General features: G+C 35.5%; 1 protein-coding gene across 1 annotated transcript in view; it reads right to left on the minus strand.

The window, feature by feature from the left end:
* The window catches only part of DIAPH2 (diaphanous related formin 2), a gene marked incomplete at its 5' end in the record, with an annotated part of 1,076,033 nt that overhangs the window by 709,845 nt on the left and 353,156 nt on the right, over positions 1-13,032 (minus strand). The window contains 3 exon segments of the mRNA XM_014583678.2: positions 967-1,081; positions 3,224-3,535; positions 8,108-8,212. Of these exon segments, the coding sequence (XP_014439164.1) occupies positions 967-1,081; positions 3,224-3,535; positions 8,108-8,212 (532 nt within the window).

Genomic DNA, 13,032 nt, shown 5'->3' on the forward strand with positions numbered 1-13,032 from the left:
CCCAAAGAAAAAACCCTCTCTCTCTCTCTCTCTCTCTCTCTCTCTCTCTCTCTATCTCTCCCTGAATCATCCAAATTTCTTATTCTCACACTCTAGAGCATGTTGTCATAAATCAGACAAATGAATGGCAAAGGTGCTAATCTCAAGGGCATGAGAGTAGGAAATATTTCCCTTTCTTGGTTCTTTTTTTTTTTTTTTTCCTTTCTTGGTTCTTGAGACTCATTTAGACAGAAAAAAATAAAATCTATGTTTAACCAAACCATCACTTATGCAATAACTGGTGAAATAGTCATATTGGAATAAAATTCAGAAAGTTCATGAACCACAATGATTAATGATGAGATGGAGAAGTTACTTATCTAGCACCAAAATTACCTGTGAAATTCACAAGAGGCTAAGGATGTAACCATAAACAAGGCACTCTATTGTCAAGTCAGTAAGCTATACTTTCTAAATGCCAGATTTTGGTATTAATCTAGAAAATCTACTTACCACAAAAACTATAAAATTTCCTCTGAAACCAAATTGATAAATAATACAATGTAAAGGGAAGACTACTTAAGCACCATGGCACTGAACTTATTCCAATTTCATGGAAACTTCAGAGACCTTATAATACGCTTACATTATTTTTTCTAACATAAGGAATCAACAAATTCATCACTTCTGCTTCTCAATTTATAAAATGACAATTTTATAAAGAAGGGGTATAAAGTATATATAAAACAATAAAAAGAAAAACTATATATTCAGAAGAACAATGAGATTTATGCAAAAATAAATTTCAAAGGAAAGAAGCATTTCCTTCTTTAGTTACTGGGTAAAACGCAGTTAATATGTTAATAATCTTTGGCCCTACCTGGGATGAGAAAACTGTACAACCAGATATTATTAATAATTTTGAGCAAAACACTGAATTCCAATATATTATAATCAGGAATTTACTTTTTAAAAAATAAAATGTACCTTTCATCTGAGTAGTAAAATTCAGTGCCAATTTTGCAAAGAGATCTGGATTCTCAAACTTGTCTTCTTTAACTTTTAACCAGAAACAGTTCTCAGACAATTCTTTCGGCTCAATCTAAAATGAAAATAATGAAGATAAATTTTGAAATCATTATATCATATTTAGTTTTTAAAATAATTTACTTTCTCGAAGGCTGAACGACAGTCCATTTATTAATCTATTTACTGAATCAATTTTAGGATCTATCAAAATAATACTTTTTCTTTTTTTTGAGATTTTTGCCTTAGGGTGCATACAGTTGCAGAGAGAGAAAGAGAAAGAGAAACAGACAGAGGCAGTGAGAGGGAAACTGAAACTGAGAAATCACCCCCCACGGGAGGGCCCATGCCACAGTCTTTTCTCCATACTCTTCCCAGGATCTTGGGCACACACACTCGTGCCCCAAGTGATTTTTCATACCACCAGGTCTGGGACTCAAACCAAAGTCAGCACTGTGGGAGGACAGCAACATAACCACTAGACCATCTGCTACTCCCTCAAAACAATACTTTTAAGTTAAATACTCATTGGTAAGCTTTCAGAATTCTCTTGACCTGCAAAAATGATACATGATATAAACCAGCTATATAATAAAAATCATTTTAAAATTCTTCTACTGGAAGTAATCTTAAAATATATTAAGTACTTCCCTCCCCTCACATATAACTTTTTTTCCCTCCTAGAATTTTGGAAATGGAAAACTTAAGAGTCAGAAAGTGAATTCCCTAGGGCCAGCAGTTGGCATGCTGTTTAAGGCACTGGACATCCACATGGTTGACCAAGGTTCAAGTCCTAGACCTGGTGGCTTGAAGATCACGCTGGGCTCGTGTGTGTACGTGCCCAGAATCCCAGGAGGAGACTAGAGGAGAAGGGATTGCAGCATGGCCATCCTCCCAGGAGGGTGATTTCTCACTTTCCCCCTCACTGTCTCTCTGTGTCTCTCTGGTAAATACACTTGCCCTGTGGCAAAAACCTAAAACAGAAAGTGAATTCTCCTTATCTAGTAATTAGATTGAAGGCAACAATCATATCAACAGCTACCATATGTTTTCCACTATGTATCAGGGACTGCTTTAGTGATTTGCATATACCAATGAAACTAATCCTCACAATAATCCTTTGACACAGGACCTATGACTATCTCCATGTTAAAGATGAGGAAACTGAGCCCCAGAAAGTTGAAGTGTGTGCCCAAATTACTAAGTGGAGGAGCTGGGATTTAAACCCAGGCAGTCTAGCTCCGGATCATAGTACTCTTAACAACTGTACTCAAACCCATGTTTAGAAACCTGTATTTTACAGTACATCATGAAGCTTTGTCATATGCCAGTACCAATACATTATGTGTTCAATTGCTAAGTTAACAAACATATACACACATAGGTAACTGGGTCAACAGCTTCCAGATCCTATATTCTGGTGAATTGTGCCTAATTAAAAATAATTACATTCAAAGATAATTTATATCTCATTTAATCTTACAATCAAAACATAGGTATATGCCTATCCTTTAAAATTGATTTAACCATGAGGCTCATCAAACTGACTCACTACATAGAAACTGTCAGATATCACTGTGAATATGCTCGTGAATAGGTCATTTCCCCAAATGGTGCTCTGGGTAAAGTTTTTTTTTTAATTACAAGATTAGTTCCCAGTAAATGAGGACTGTGTCCATTTTTTTAATAATCTTTTTAAAGAAACATTGATAATGATAATAAAGCAAAATTATATTTGCAAGCAAACATTTTTATACATCATATCAAAAATAATTGATTGAGTCACTAGTAGATACTGTCACCTAGTCTACACTATCTGAAAGTTTAAAAACTCAAAAATAAGGTCTTTTTCCAAGAACAAAAATAACTGATATAACATGACTCAGTAATAAAGAAAGTTGAAGTATTTGAGGTCAACAATATCTTCTGTAAACAATGTCAAACTTATTTTCCATCTGTTGATATATTTCAAATATTATTCTTTATATCATTTAAACACTCCTTTAGTCATCTTCATAATTTAAAACAGTATGGGGAACTTCCAGTTATCTAGATACTAGGTTGAAAGACGGACATAAAATGGTAAACTCACAAAGGAAAGGGAAAGAACTAACAGTCATAGTCTCGAGTATTATACAATACTTACATGTAGCAATGCAAGTTTTCGCACACTAATGATCAAACATGACTAAACAAAGTCAAAAAGCTCTAGTATTACCTTTGCCCAGTTGATTCTCTTCATGGACACTTCTGGTTTATATACTTTTTTCTGCTTCATTCCATAAGGCAGTTCCACTGATGCTCCTGGGGGAGGAGGAACTCCTCCAAGGGGTGGTGGTGGGGGAGGTCCCCCCAAAAAAGGTGGTGGTGGTGGAACACCAGTCATTCCTTGCAAAGGAGGTGGTGGAGGAGGAGGAGGAGGTGCTCCTCCAGGTAGAGGTGGTGCTGGTGGAGGTGGTGGTGGAGGAGGTACAACACCTGGCAGTGGAGGTGGTGGAGGAGGGCCTGGAATTGTTGAACTTGAGAGTGCCTAAAATATAAATACTCCAAGTTTAAATGCTTATAATAAAATATAGCAGAAAGAATGCATATCAATGGATATCTGTGGTTTAAGATTATAAATACCTTATTCATTTTGAGATTATGTGTACTTTATACATATGTATAGCTTAAGATTATATATACCTTATTTAATTTTTAAGATTACATACACTTTACTTGAAGTATAGCTAAGTTTAACAGTACATGAAAAAAATTTGCACGAGTATTTGATACTCATTATAAACAATGGATAGTGACTACTCCTGCTAACATACTAAAGATATGTAAGTTAGCATTCTCCAATACACTTTAAAATACTCCTCAAAAAAAATGAAAAGTTACCTTTTATTACATATGCAAAGAAGTATAGTAGATGGCTTGGGCTATTAGTCTAGTTGGTTTGAATGCAGAATAATTAATATAAGGTCATGGATTCAATTCCCTTGGAGGTCAATTAGCTTGACACAAAGGGTCTGTTTCATGGCACCAGTAGCTGTCTTCTAATATCAATAAATAATACTAAGTAGCATCTACTTAGATAGTAATAGACACTTATCAACATTTTTAAATCTATTATTTATTTTTATCCTTATAACTTTGTAATGTAAATAGGGCATGCTTATCTCATCTTTCTCATTGTTACAGATGAGGAAACTGTAACTGTAAAAATTTAAATGACTAACCAAAAGTTGCAGTCTGAAATGTAATTAGGATGAGAATATAGTTCTCACACCCAACGTAGTCCTCTTTCCACTGTAACAGACTTATTTTTCATAAGTAGGTGTCATTTGCCATAAGGAGAATTAATTCACACGAATTGGATAATGAAGACAGTATAATTTATTTCTACTCTTAAAAAGTAACTTAAACCAGCTATAGTAGCACAAGGTTAATGCAACACTACAACATGCTGAGGACGTATGAGAAGGTCCCAGGATCAGTTTCACGATCTCCCTTAAAACATACTTCATCTTGATGCTAGGGAGATGAGGCTGGGAGAAAAACTGTGGCAAGAAGACAGGAGGTGCCTGTCTCTCTCTCTTCATGGAAGCAATGAATAAATAAACTTATAATCAAGATGTAACATTGTATTCACTGAATTAAAGGTTCAAAACTATTCTCCTGGAATCCAATCCTCTCCTGAATTAGGAAGAACTAAAGACAAGATTAAAATAGGGACCAGCAGATGGAGTAATGGTTATGTCACTGGACTCCCATGTAATCGACTACAGTTCAAATCCCAGACACGGCGGCTTAAAATTCACGCTGAGTGTGTGTACATGTGTGCCCAAAATCCCAAGAGGAAAATGGAGGAAAAGGAATTCCAGCATGGCCATTTCTCCTGAAGGTAATTTCTCTCCCTCTCTCCCTCCCTCCCTCCCTCTCTCTCTCTCTCTCTCTCTCTCTGGCAAGTCCACATGCCCTATTTTGAAAATTTCCCTTAAATTCAAAAGAAAAAAAGATTAAACTATATAAAATTCTTCTCATCACTTTAATATGGAAAAATAAAGAAAATCTTTTTACAGTCTTGATTGAGAACAAAATGAAAAGTTCAGAAAATTAGTAATTTATTCTACAAGTTTTGTATATGAATTAATTTTTTGGATACTATAAAAAGAAAAATGTATGTTCTATTTATTTATTAACAACAGCAATATTAAAGTAATACACATTTGTAAACATCCTTTTTTCCTGTTTTAAATCATATTTATGTTATGAAACTTGTACAGCCACAAAATTCTGTTATTTAAAATAGGCTTTTACTCGAGTTACATTCATATTTTACAGACCTAAAAAAGAATCTCAAACATTTATACTAAATGCTACTGGACTTTAAAAATTATAGTACTATCAGTCTTTTCTTCCCTCTTATGATTAATTATAAAGTAAACAATTAAATTAGCCCTCAATATAGTGCTGTGAATTGAATAAGGAAATGAATAATATCTGACATCATTCTGGGTATGCTAGAGTGCTACATGCACTTTTATAGCTAATTTTACAATAAATAAGCAACTACTCACTACACAATTAAGGTTCTCTGCTAGGTGCAGTAGGATCTTGAATAAAAGTAAGAAATACACTGTCCTGAAGGTCTCAAGGTGCTTATGTACAAGTGGAAGAAAAAGAGACAGGACCAAAGAAATATAATATCAGTGCTCTTAAAAAGTGATATGGAAGTTCAGAGAAATTGCCTAAAGGGACAAGCCAGATGGCTTGGTGGTTAAGGTGGCTAGATTCCACATGGCTGACTCCACAGTTCCAGTCCTGGACTCAGTGACTTGGCGGGGGGGGGGCATGTCAGGTGTGTGTGCATATGCCCATACCCCCCCCCAAAAAAAAAACTTTCCTAATGGAGTTTTTAGTGAAGCTTTCCAATAGATATCTTACCAATATTCTTTTGAAATGATGTGTTTCATGTGAACAGATGAACAAGGCAGGGCATTTCTGACGATTAACATAAGCCACCATTTCTCAACAAAGCTCCATGAAATCTTTATTTCCAGGAGCTAAGAATAGGTGTTCTCAGATAAAAGCTTCTGTGGTCAAATGAGTCTGGGAAAGCTATATGAAAGAGTTAGACAGGTTTCTTCAATGTAGGGCATTTCTGATCCTTTATCATGGTAATGAGTAGTGTAACTCCTCAAGAGGAGAATTTCATGTGTACCCAATTTATTGGACTATGGACTGCTTTTTCTCATGAAAAATCTATTAGCATTTCTGTAACTAATGTCCAGGAAATGCTGGCAGAAGGAAAAGTATGGAGGCAGTAAGTTGTGAATGTGAAGAGAAGAAAGGTGACTTAGCTGCAACAGAGGCTGTAGTTAAGAGAGCAGTCAGAGCCTACGCTGTGAAGGGGAGATAAGGGAGTCCATGCCAGAAGGCCTTACAATTCCTAGTAAGGAGATTTTATTTAATCCTGACTGCAACAGGCAACCATTAAACATATTAAAGCTCGGAGTGACAATAATCAGGGCAGTGTTTTAGGAAGATTATTATGCCACTGACATAAAGGATGAATTTGAGGAGGAAGAGACTATAGGCAGGGAGAGCAGTTAGGAAACAACTGTAATAATCCAGGTAAAATGAAATGAGGGCATGTACCTGGTTGGGGGTTTGGGGAATACCTGGCTTTTGATATAAGACGGAAAAAAGCCCAAGAACTCACATAAAACAGAGACTGAGGTTATTTATCAGGACATGGGAGAGGAAAATAGGAAATAAAAATCCAGCTTCCCTATCTAAAAAAGTTGGTGGTAAAATTTAAATGAATAAGAATAGAGACACAGCTGGGTTGAGGAAAAAGAGGCCCCAAATACTGAGTTGGATTTCAACATGCATCCAGTAGGATCTTCCTATGAGGATAGCTAATCAGAAGCTGGAAATATAAGACAAATTCAGGAGATTAGAGATCTACTAAAAGGTGAAATGTGAATTTATGATACTGAATGGGGCATGAGAGTTAAGGACACACAGAGAAAAGAGCAGTGGACAGAATATTGAAGAACATCACCATGTGAGGATGACAAAATAGAGTGAAGATAAGTAGGAGGTGGAGAAAGATTGATTAAATGAAAGTAAATTATAAATATTAGAAATAAGTGGGGCCTGCAGGTGGTATGATGATTAAGGCATAGGGCTCACACGTGGCTGACCGTGTTTTGAGTCCTGGACTGGGAGGCTTGAAACTCACACTGGATGTGTGTGCATGCATGCCCCAAATCCTGAGAAGTAAATGGAGGAGAAGGGATTGTAGCGTGGCCATCCCCCCTAGGGGATGATTTCTTGCTTTCTGTCTTGTCTTTTGCTATCTCTCCAGCAAGCGCGTATGTCCTGTAGCAAAAATCTCTCAAAGATAAAAATAAATGAATAAATGATGCAGGGCCAGTATAGAAAAAAGGCACAGTATTGGGTAATTTTTCATTTACTAGAGAGTTTTGCTGTAATTTTTCAGTAGATTGATAATAGATCTAGTCAATCAACAAACATCTACTGAGCATCCACTATGTTAAGACATCATGCTCAATTTCTTAATATTCATTTAAGATATAAAGTGTATTGAGAAATACTTAAGCAGTTCTAATGTTTAGACACCCTAATGAAAAATTTAAGTGTATATAGAAGCTTTTCATCATATGGAATGCAGGTGGAAATATAAAGTTCATAGGTTTTGAAATGATGGTATTTGAGATTTAAAGAGATCTTAAGAAGCTTTTGGTACCATTAAAATTAATGATTATTTCTCCATTCTTTTTGAAAGAAGTTACTATGCACCTAATTTTTCAAATCGTCATGAAAATTTCATCTCAAAAATAGTTTTGCTTGTGTAATATATTCAGTTAAAAATATTCAGAACACTTTGAGCAACTGTGTTATTTTTGGCAAACATTAAGATTATTTATTTTCCTGGAAAATCAAACCTGTAGAGTTATTTTGACTAAAATGTGAAACTGCCAAAAAAGTCTGTTTCTGGTCACATTTTCCCTTCTATCTAACAAGATAATTTTCTGCCATCAAACTCACTTTGACATGACACAAAGTCTATATCTTGTTTCATTACCTGGGTTCGAAGTTGCTGGATTTCTGTTTCAAGTTCTTTGATTTTTTCCTCTCTTTTTTGAAGCTCTGCTTGAGCTTCCTGTCGAGCTGTGAATTCTTCATCGAACTGCAATGATCACCACCATGAATGTACAGTTACTAACATATATAGGTTTGAGAAATCTTTAAACAATATTACGAATCAAATAAGTTAAAACAGTTTTCTTCAGTTGAATCTCCAGATCACTCAGAATCACATCGGATCTCTTGATTATTTTCATAATAATTAAGTGCCAATATGGAAGTGGTTTAATTGTCATGTAGTGGCAATAAAGAAATGTGCCTCCCACTCAAGCAGAACCATTTTCATTTCTTAAAAAAAAAAAACTCAAAATATTTTATAGGCTCTTATCATCAGGGTGACCTTACACTGCTTTAGAACTCTACACATTATTCCAACATTATTACTGTGTCTAAGAGTGATGTATCTTGGGACCAGCAGATGTCATAATGGTTACATTGCTGGACTACCATGTAGTCAAATGCAGTTCAAGTCCTGAACCCGGCGGCTTAAAACTCATGTAAGATGTGTGTGCATGTACACCCAAGATCCTGAGAGGAGAATGGAGGAGAAGGGATTGTGGCATGGCCATTCCCAGGGGGTGTGGGGGGAGGCTTCTCACTTTCTGTCTCTCTGCCTCTCCAGCAAGCACATGCGCCTCCAGCAAGCACATGCGCCCTATAGCAAAATTTTTCTTTTAACTGTTGAGAATTGTGTTTAGAGTTTGTGGAACAAATATAAAAGCGTTATTCACTGCTAATAGTCATCCTCATAGTACATTTGATCTTTGGAAATTATAAAATGGCATTCTGTTCTAAATCTAAAGAAAGAATGAGTGAGAAAACTGAATATTAACAGTGTTGGCACAAAATTAAACTACTATTTAGTAATACTTTTATTTATCTCTACTTGAATCTATAGAAAATGCCCCATAAAGGCTGGTCCAAGTCTTCTCTAATCTCTGTATTTCAAACCCACCTCAGATCCCTGGAGTAAAGAATCTGCAGATCCTTCAGTGGATGCCCTTGTTTTCCTAGTTCACTAACAAGATGGAGCATTGATGTAAGCTCATTAGATTTCACTACTATCTCTGTTTAGAGTTACCTGAATCTCTACTGCAGCCCACCCCTCAAAGTTAGCTTCTTCTGCGTGCTTCTCAAATTCAGAGTTTACACAAACATACTATATATGATTCTTCTCCTATAAATGTTTTATTGGTACATTTGAAGAAAGGCACACAATGCTTCTGCTTTTAATTTAAAATCATGTTCATCTATAAACATATAAATATGGAAATCACAGAAACCTGAAAGATGTGAGGTGGAAAAGGTCTTCTTAGAAGCCTGTACATCTTACCCTCTCCTCTTAATACTGAAGAAACTAAGATCCAAGGAGAGCAAGTGGTTTATTTAAAGTTACAGCTAATAAGTCAAATAACTGTATGCTACCCAGCAGGGCCTCACCACCATCCTGCCTCAGCCCTCTGCACAGCTGGGATTAGAGGTGTGAACCACTGCTCCAGCTTTCTAGTGCTTTTTGTTTGTTTGTTTGTTTGTTTGTTTTAAATCTATGTTATACTGCCTCTTAAAATGACCAAGAACAAGAAAATGTGTGAAGGGACCAGCAGTTAGTGTAATGGCTATGTCGCTGGACTCCCACGTAGTCAACCTTGGTTCGCATCTCGGACCTGGTGGCTTAAACTCACTCCGGGCGCGTGTGCGTGCGTGCCCAGGATCCCCAGAGGAGAAAGGAGGAGAAGAGACTGCGGTGTGGCCATCCCCCCTGGGGGGTGATTTCTCACCTTCTGTCTCTCTGTCTCTCTCTCTCTGTCTGGCCAGCGCACAGGCCCTATAGCAAAAACCTCTAAAAAAAAATGTGTGAAGATAACTACCAGACCATCCATGTTTTCATTCTAAATACTGGTGAGGCTAGCTATCAAACATAGACATTTCTTTTCTACTATTTCAGAATTCCTCTTCCCATAATACTCGTTTACAGAAAACTTTACCAGTTATATCATCACAATTTGCTCCAGTCTTGTGGTATCTAATTACAGTGTCAGCCAAAAATTAAGGTGATTCTAAGATTTTTTCAAAGGGAATTTTAAATATGCTACTTAAGAGAACATTAGAAATATAAGGGTCTATTAATCAAAAAGCATGCATTTTCTTTTGCCAATAAAAATGACAGCTTCACACAAACATTTTATGCTCAAGCTCTTAAAACCTATTCTAGTAACTGGAAAAGCAAAGACATTTCTTCAGATGCCCTAAAGTAACTTCAGTAATACTCTATAATTTCTAGAGTGATAGCAAAAGTGATTATCTAATCTCCAAGGTAAGTCATAACTTTGAAGAGACAGCAATATGTAAGCACTTTATCTTGCTGTCAAAAGGCTGAAAACTGGAGAGCTTTTAGACTTGTACTTCAATCCTTCTCCCTGCATCCAACAAGAAATACTATACAAACCCTTAATAGGATCTAGAATTACAGCAAAAAAAGAGAAAGTTTTAATAGAAGATAACAAAATTGTAGCAATGCTTTCATGAAAAGGGAAAGACAATCTTAGATCTAAATGAAATTAAGATATTTATAAAGCTGGTATTCACTCACAGGCATTTACATAAGGTCTTAACAGAAAGAAATGGGGAATCTCAATTCTACCAAGTCAACATGAAGTAGCAGCATCCTTTAAAAAAGTAGTAATTATTACTACTAAAAAAAAAAATTCAAAGAACCTAAATCTAAGCAGAGACAGAGAATTAAAACATTGCAACATTCCCTTGTTATCAATTGCACTGATTTTAAAGATCAGGTCAGGTAAGACTGACTAAATAACCTCACAGTTGTCCAAAAAAACTACCTATCATAAATAAGTAAGAGCTATAGGAAAACGAAGGAGAATTTACTTTGGTCGATTGTTTCTAAATATATACTTTCAGTAATCAAATTTTACTTCATTTATCATTTTAGTATAATATGGCTAGTGTTTTTCTTCCATAATGGATTTAAGATGATTGAGGGAAAAGTAGCAACTTTATCTTATTAAAAAATAAATCACTATTTGGTGGTTATGTTTGATTCCAGAAATATAAAATATTATATAAATAAAACAACATTTATTGGGCATCTTATAAAGAAACAAGGTAGAATATATGTAGAATATATGCTTTGATTAAATTACTAATTTAACTATTAAAGTCAATATGTTATAAGCTAAGCCTTACCTTCTTTGAAAATTCCACTGCTTTTTGTTCACTTTCTTCAACTTTTGCTTTGTTCACACAAGAATCTATTTAGATTGAACAAAAGTGATTAGAAATTATGACATGGTATCTCTAGGCAAAAGATGCCTGTCAGCCTATAATTCTACTATGCAGACTATCATTTTTATGTCAGCTGCTGTTAAAGGGAAACTGACCTATACTACACATAAAACACAATCTATCACATTTTCTTTTTTTATCGTACTAACTGAATTCAATGATACTATTGTTCAGACACAAAAGCAGGCATACAGAAATCTATGTGACTAAATTATCATCATTTTAAAGGAATTCTCTTATTTTTCAACTCTTATAATTACAGAATTCTTCCAAAAAATGTGTGTAGTTTGTTATTAGTGGAGAGGTAACAATAACTCCATGTTTTAAATTAAGCCTCAAAATCAGCTTTAAAAAAAAGTAGACGGGGAAGATACGTTCATTAATTCAGGCTACCTAGTGAAAGATTTTACTTAAACTGCTGGTCTGGAGTAAAATGTATCACATATATAAGGAAACAAACTTCAAATTTCTCAAATCTCCATAGAAAAGTTATAGATACCAGATACAGTGTGGGAAGAGGGTGGGAGAAGGAGGTGAGTGTTAAGACATTTAGGAAAAAAATAGAGAGGCAAGACGTTTATGGGACAAAGAAATGGGCTATTATCTGTTGATGATAATGTGTATAGTATTCCCAACTGGATGGTGAGAAATGTATGTTTTCATGTCGGAACATGCACTTTACGAGCTAAGTGACATATGTGATTGAATGTATAAAAGAAATTAAAATTTTTAAAAATTCTCAGCTCTCACCAAACATTTCAAAATACAAAGAACTGAGGAACCTCTTTTGAGCAATATTGTATCTCTCATAATTATATATAAAGTCTATTTTGCACATTGTCATTCTACACCTACTTATTTACCCCTAAAAAATGAAAATGTTTGCACTCATATCGTAATGAATGTCCAGAGCAACTTCACTAATAATAGTCAAAACCTGAAGGACCCAAAGGAACATAAACAAGTGTATCTCTAAATAAATTGTGGTATACTCATATACTGGAACACTACTCAGCAATAGGAGATGTGTAAAAGAACGATTGATAGATGCAACAGAACAACATGGATGAATCTCAGCATAATTGTCCTGAATGAAAGAAAGACAAAAAGAGAGTACATGATATATGTTTGTATATGTATAAAATTTTAGAAAATGAAACTAATAAGAAAAAAATATGTAATAAAATGAAACCAGTGAAAGAGACATAAGTGGTTGCCTTAAGATGGGGAGAGATGGGAGGCATGAGAAGGAGGGACTAAAAGGAAAATGCAGAAACTTTAGGGGGAAGCAGAGATACGTATTATCCTGACTTTAAAAATAGTTTTCAGTGTATTTATGAATATCAAAATTTATCAGGACCAGCAGCTGGCGTAATGGCTGTGGTGCTGGACTCCCATGTAGTCGACCGTGGTTCGAGTCCTGGACTTGATGTCCTAAACACACACTGGGAATGTGTGCGTGCATGCCCAAGATCCTGAGAGGAGAATGAGGAAGGGATTGCAGCGTGGCCATCCCCCCTGGAGGGGTGATTTCTCACTTTCTCTCTCTCTCTCTCTCTC

The sequence above is a fragment of the Tupaia chinensis genome, unplaced genomic scaffold (genome assembly GCF_000334495.1).
Source record: "Tupaia chinensis unplaced genomic scaffold, TupChi_1.0 Scaffold144482_1, whole genome shotgun sequence".
In the NCBI taxonomy this organism is placed as follows: Eukaryota; Metazoa; Chordata; class Mammalia; order Scandentia; family Tupaiidae; genus Tupaia; species Tupaia belangeri.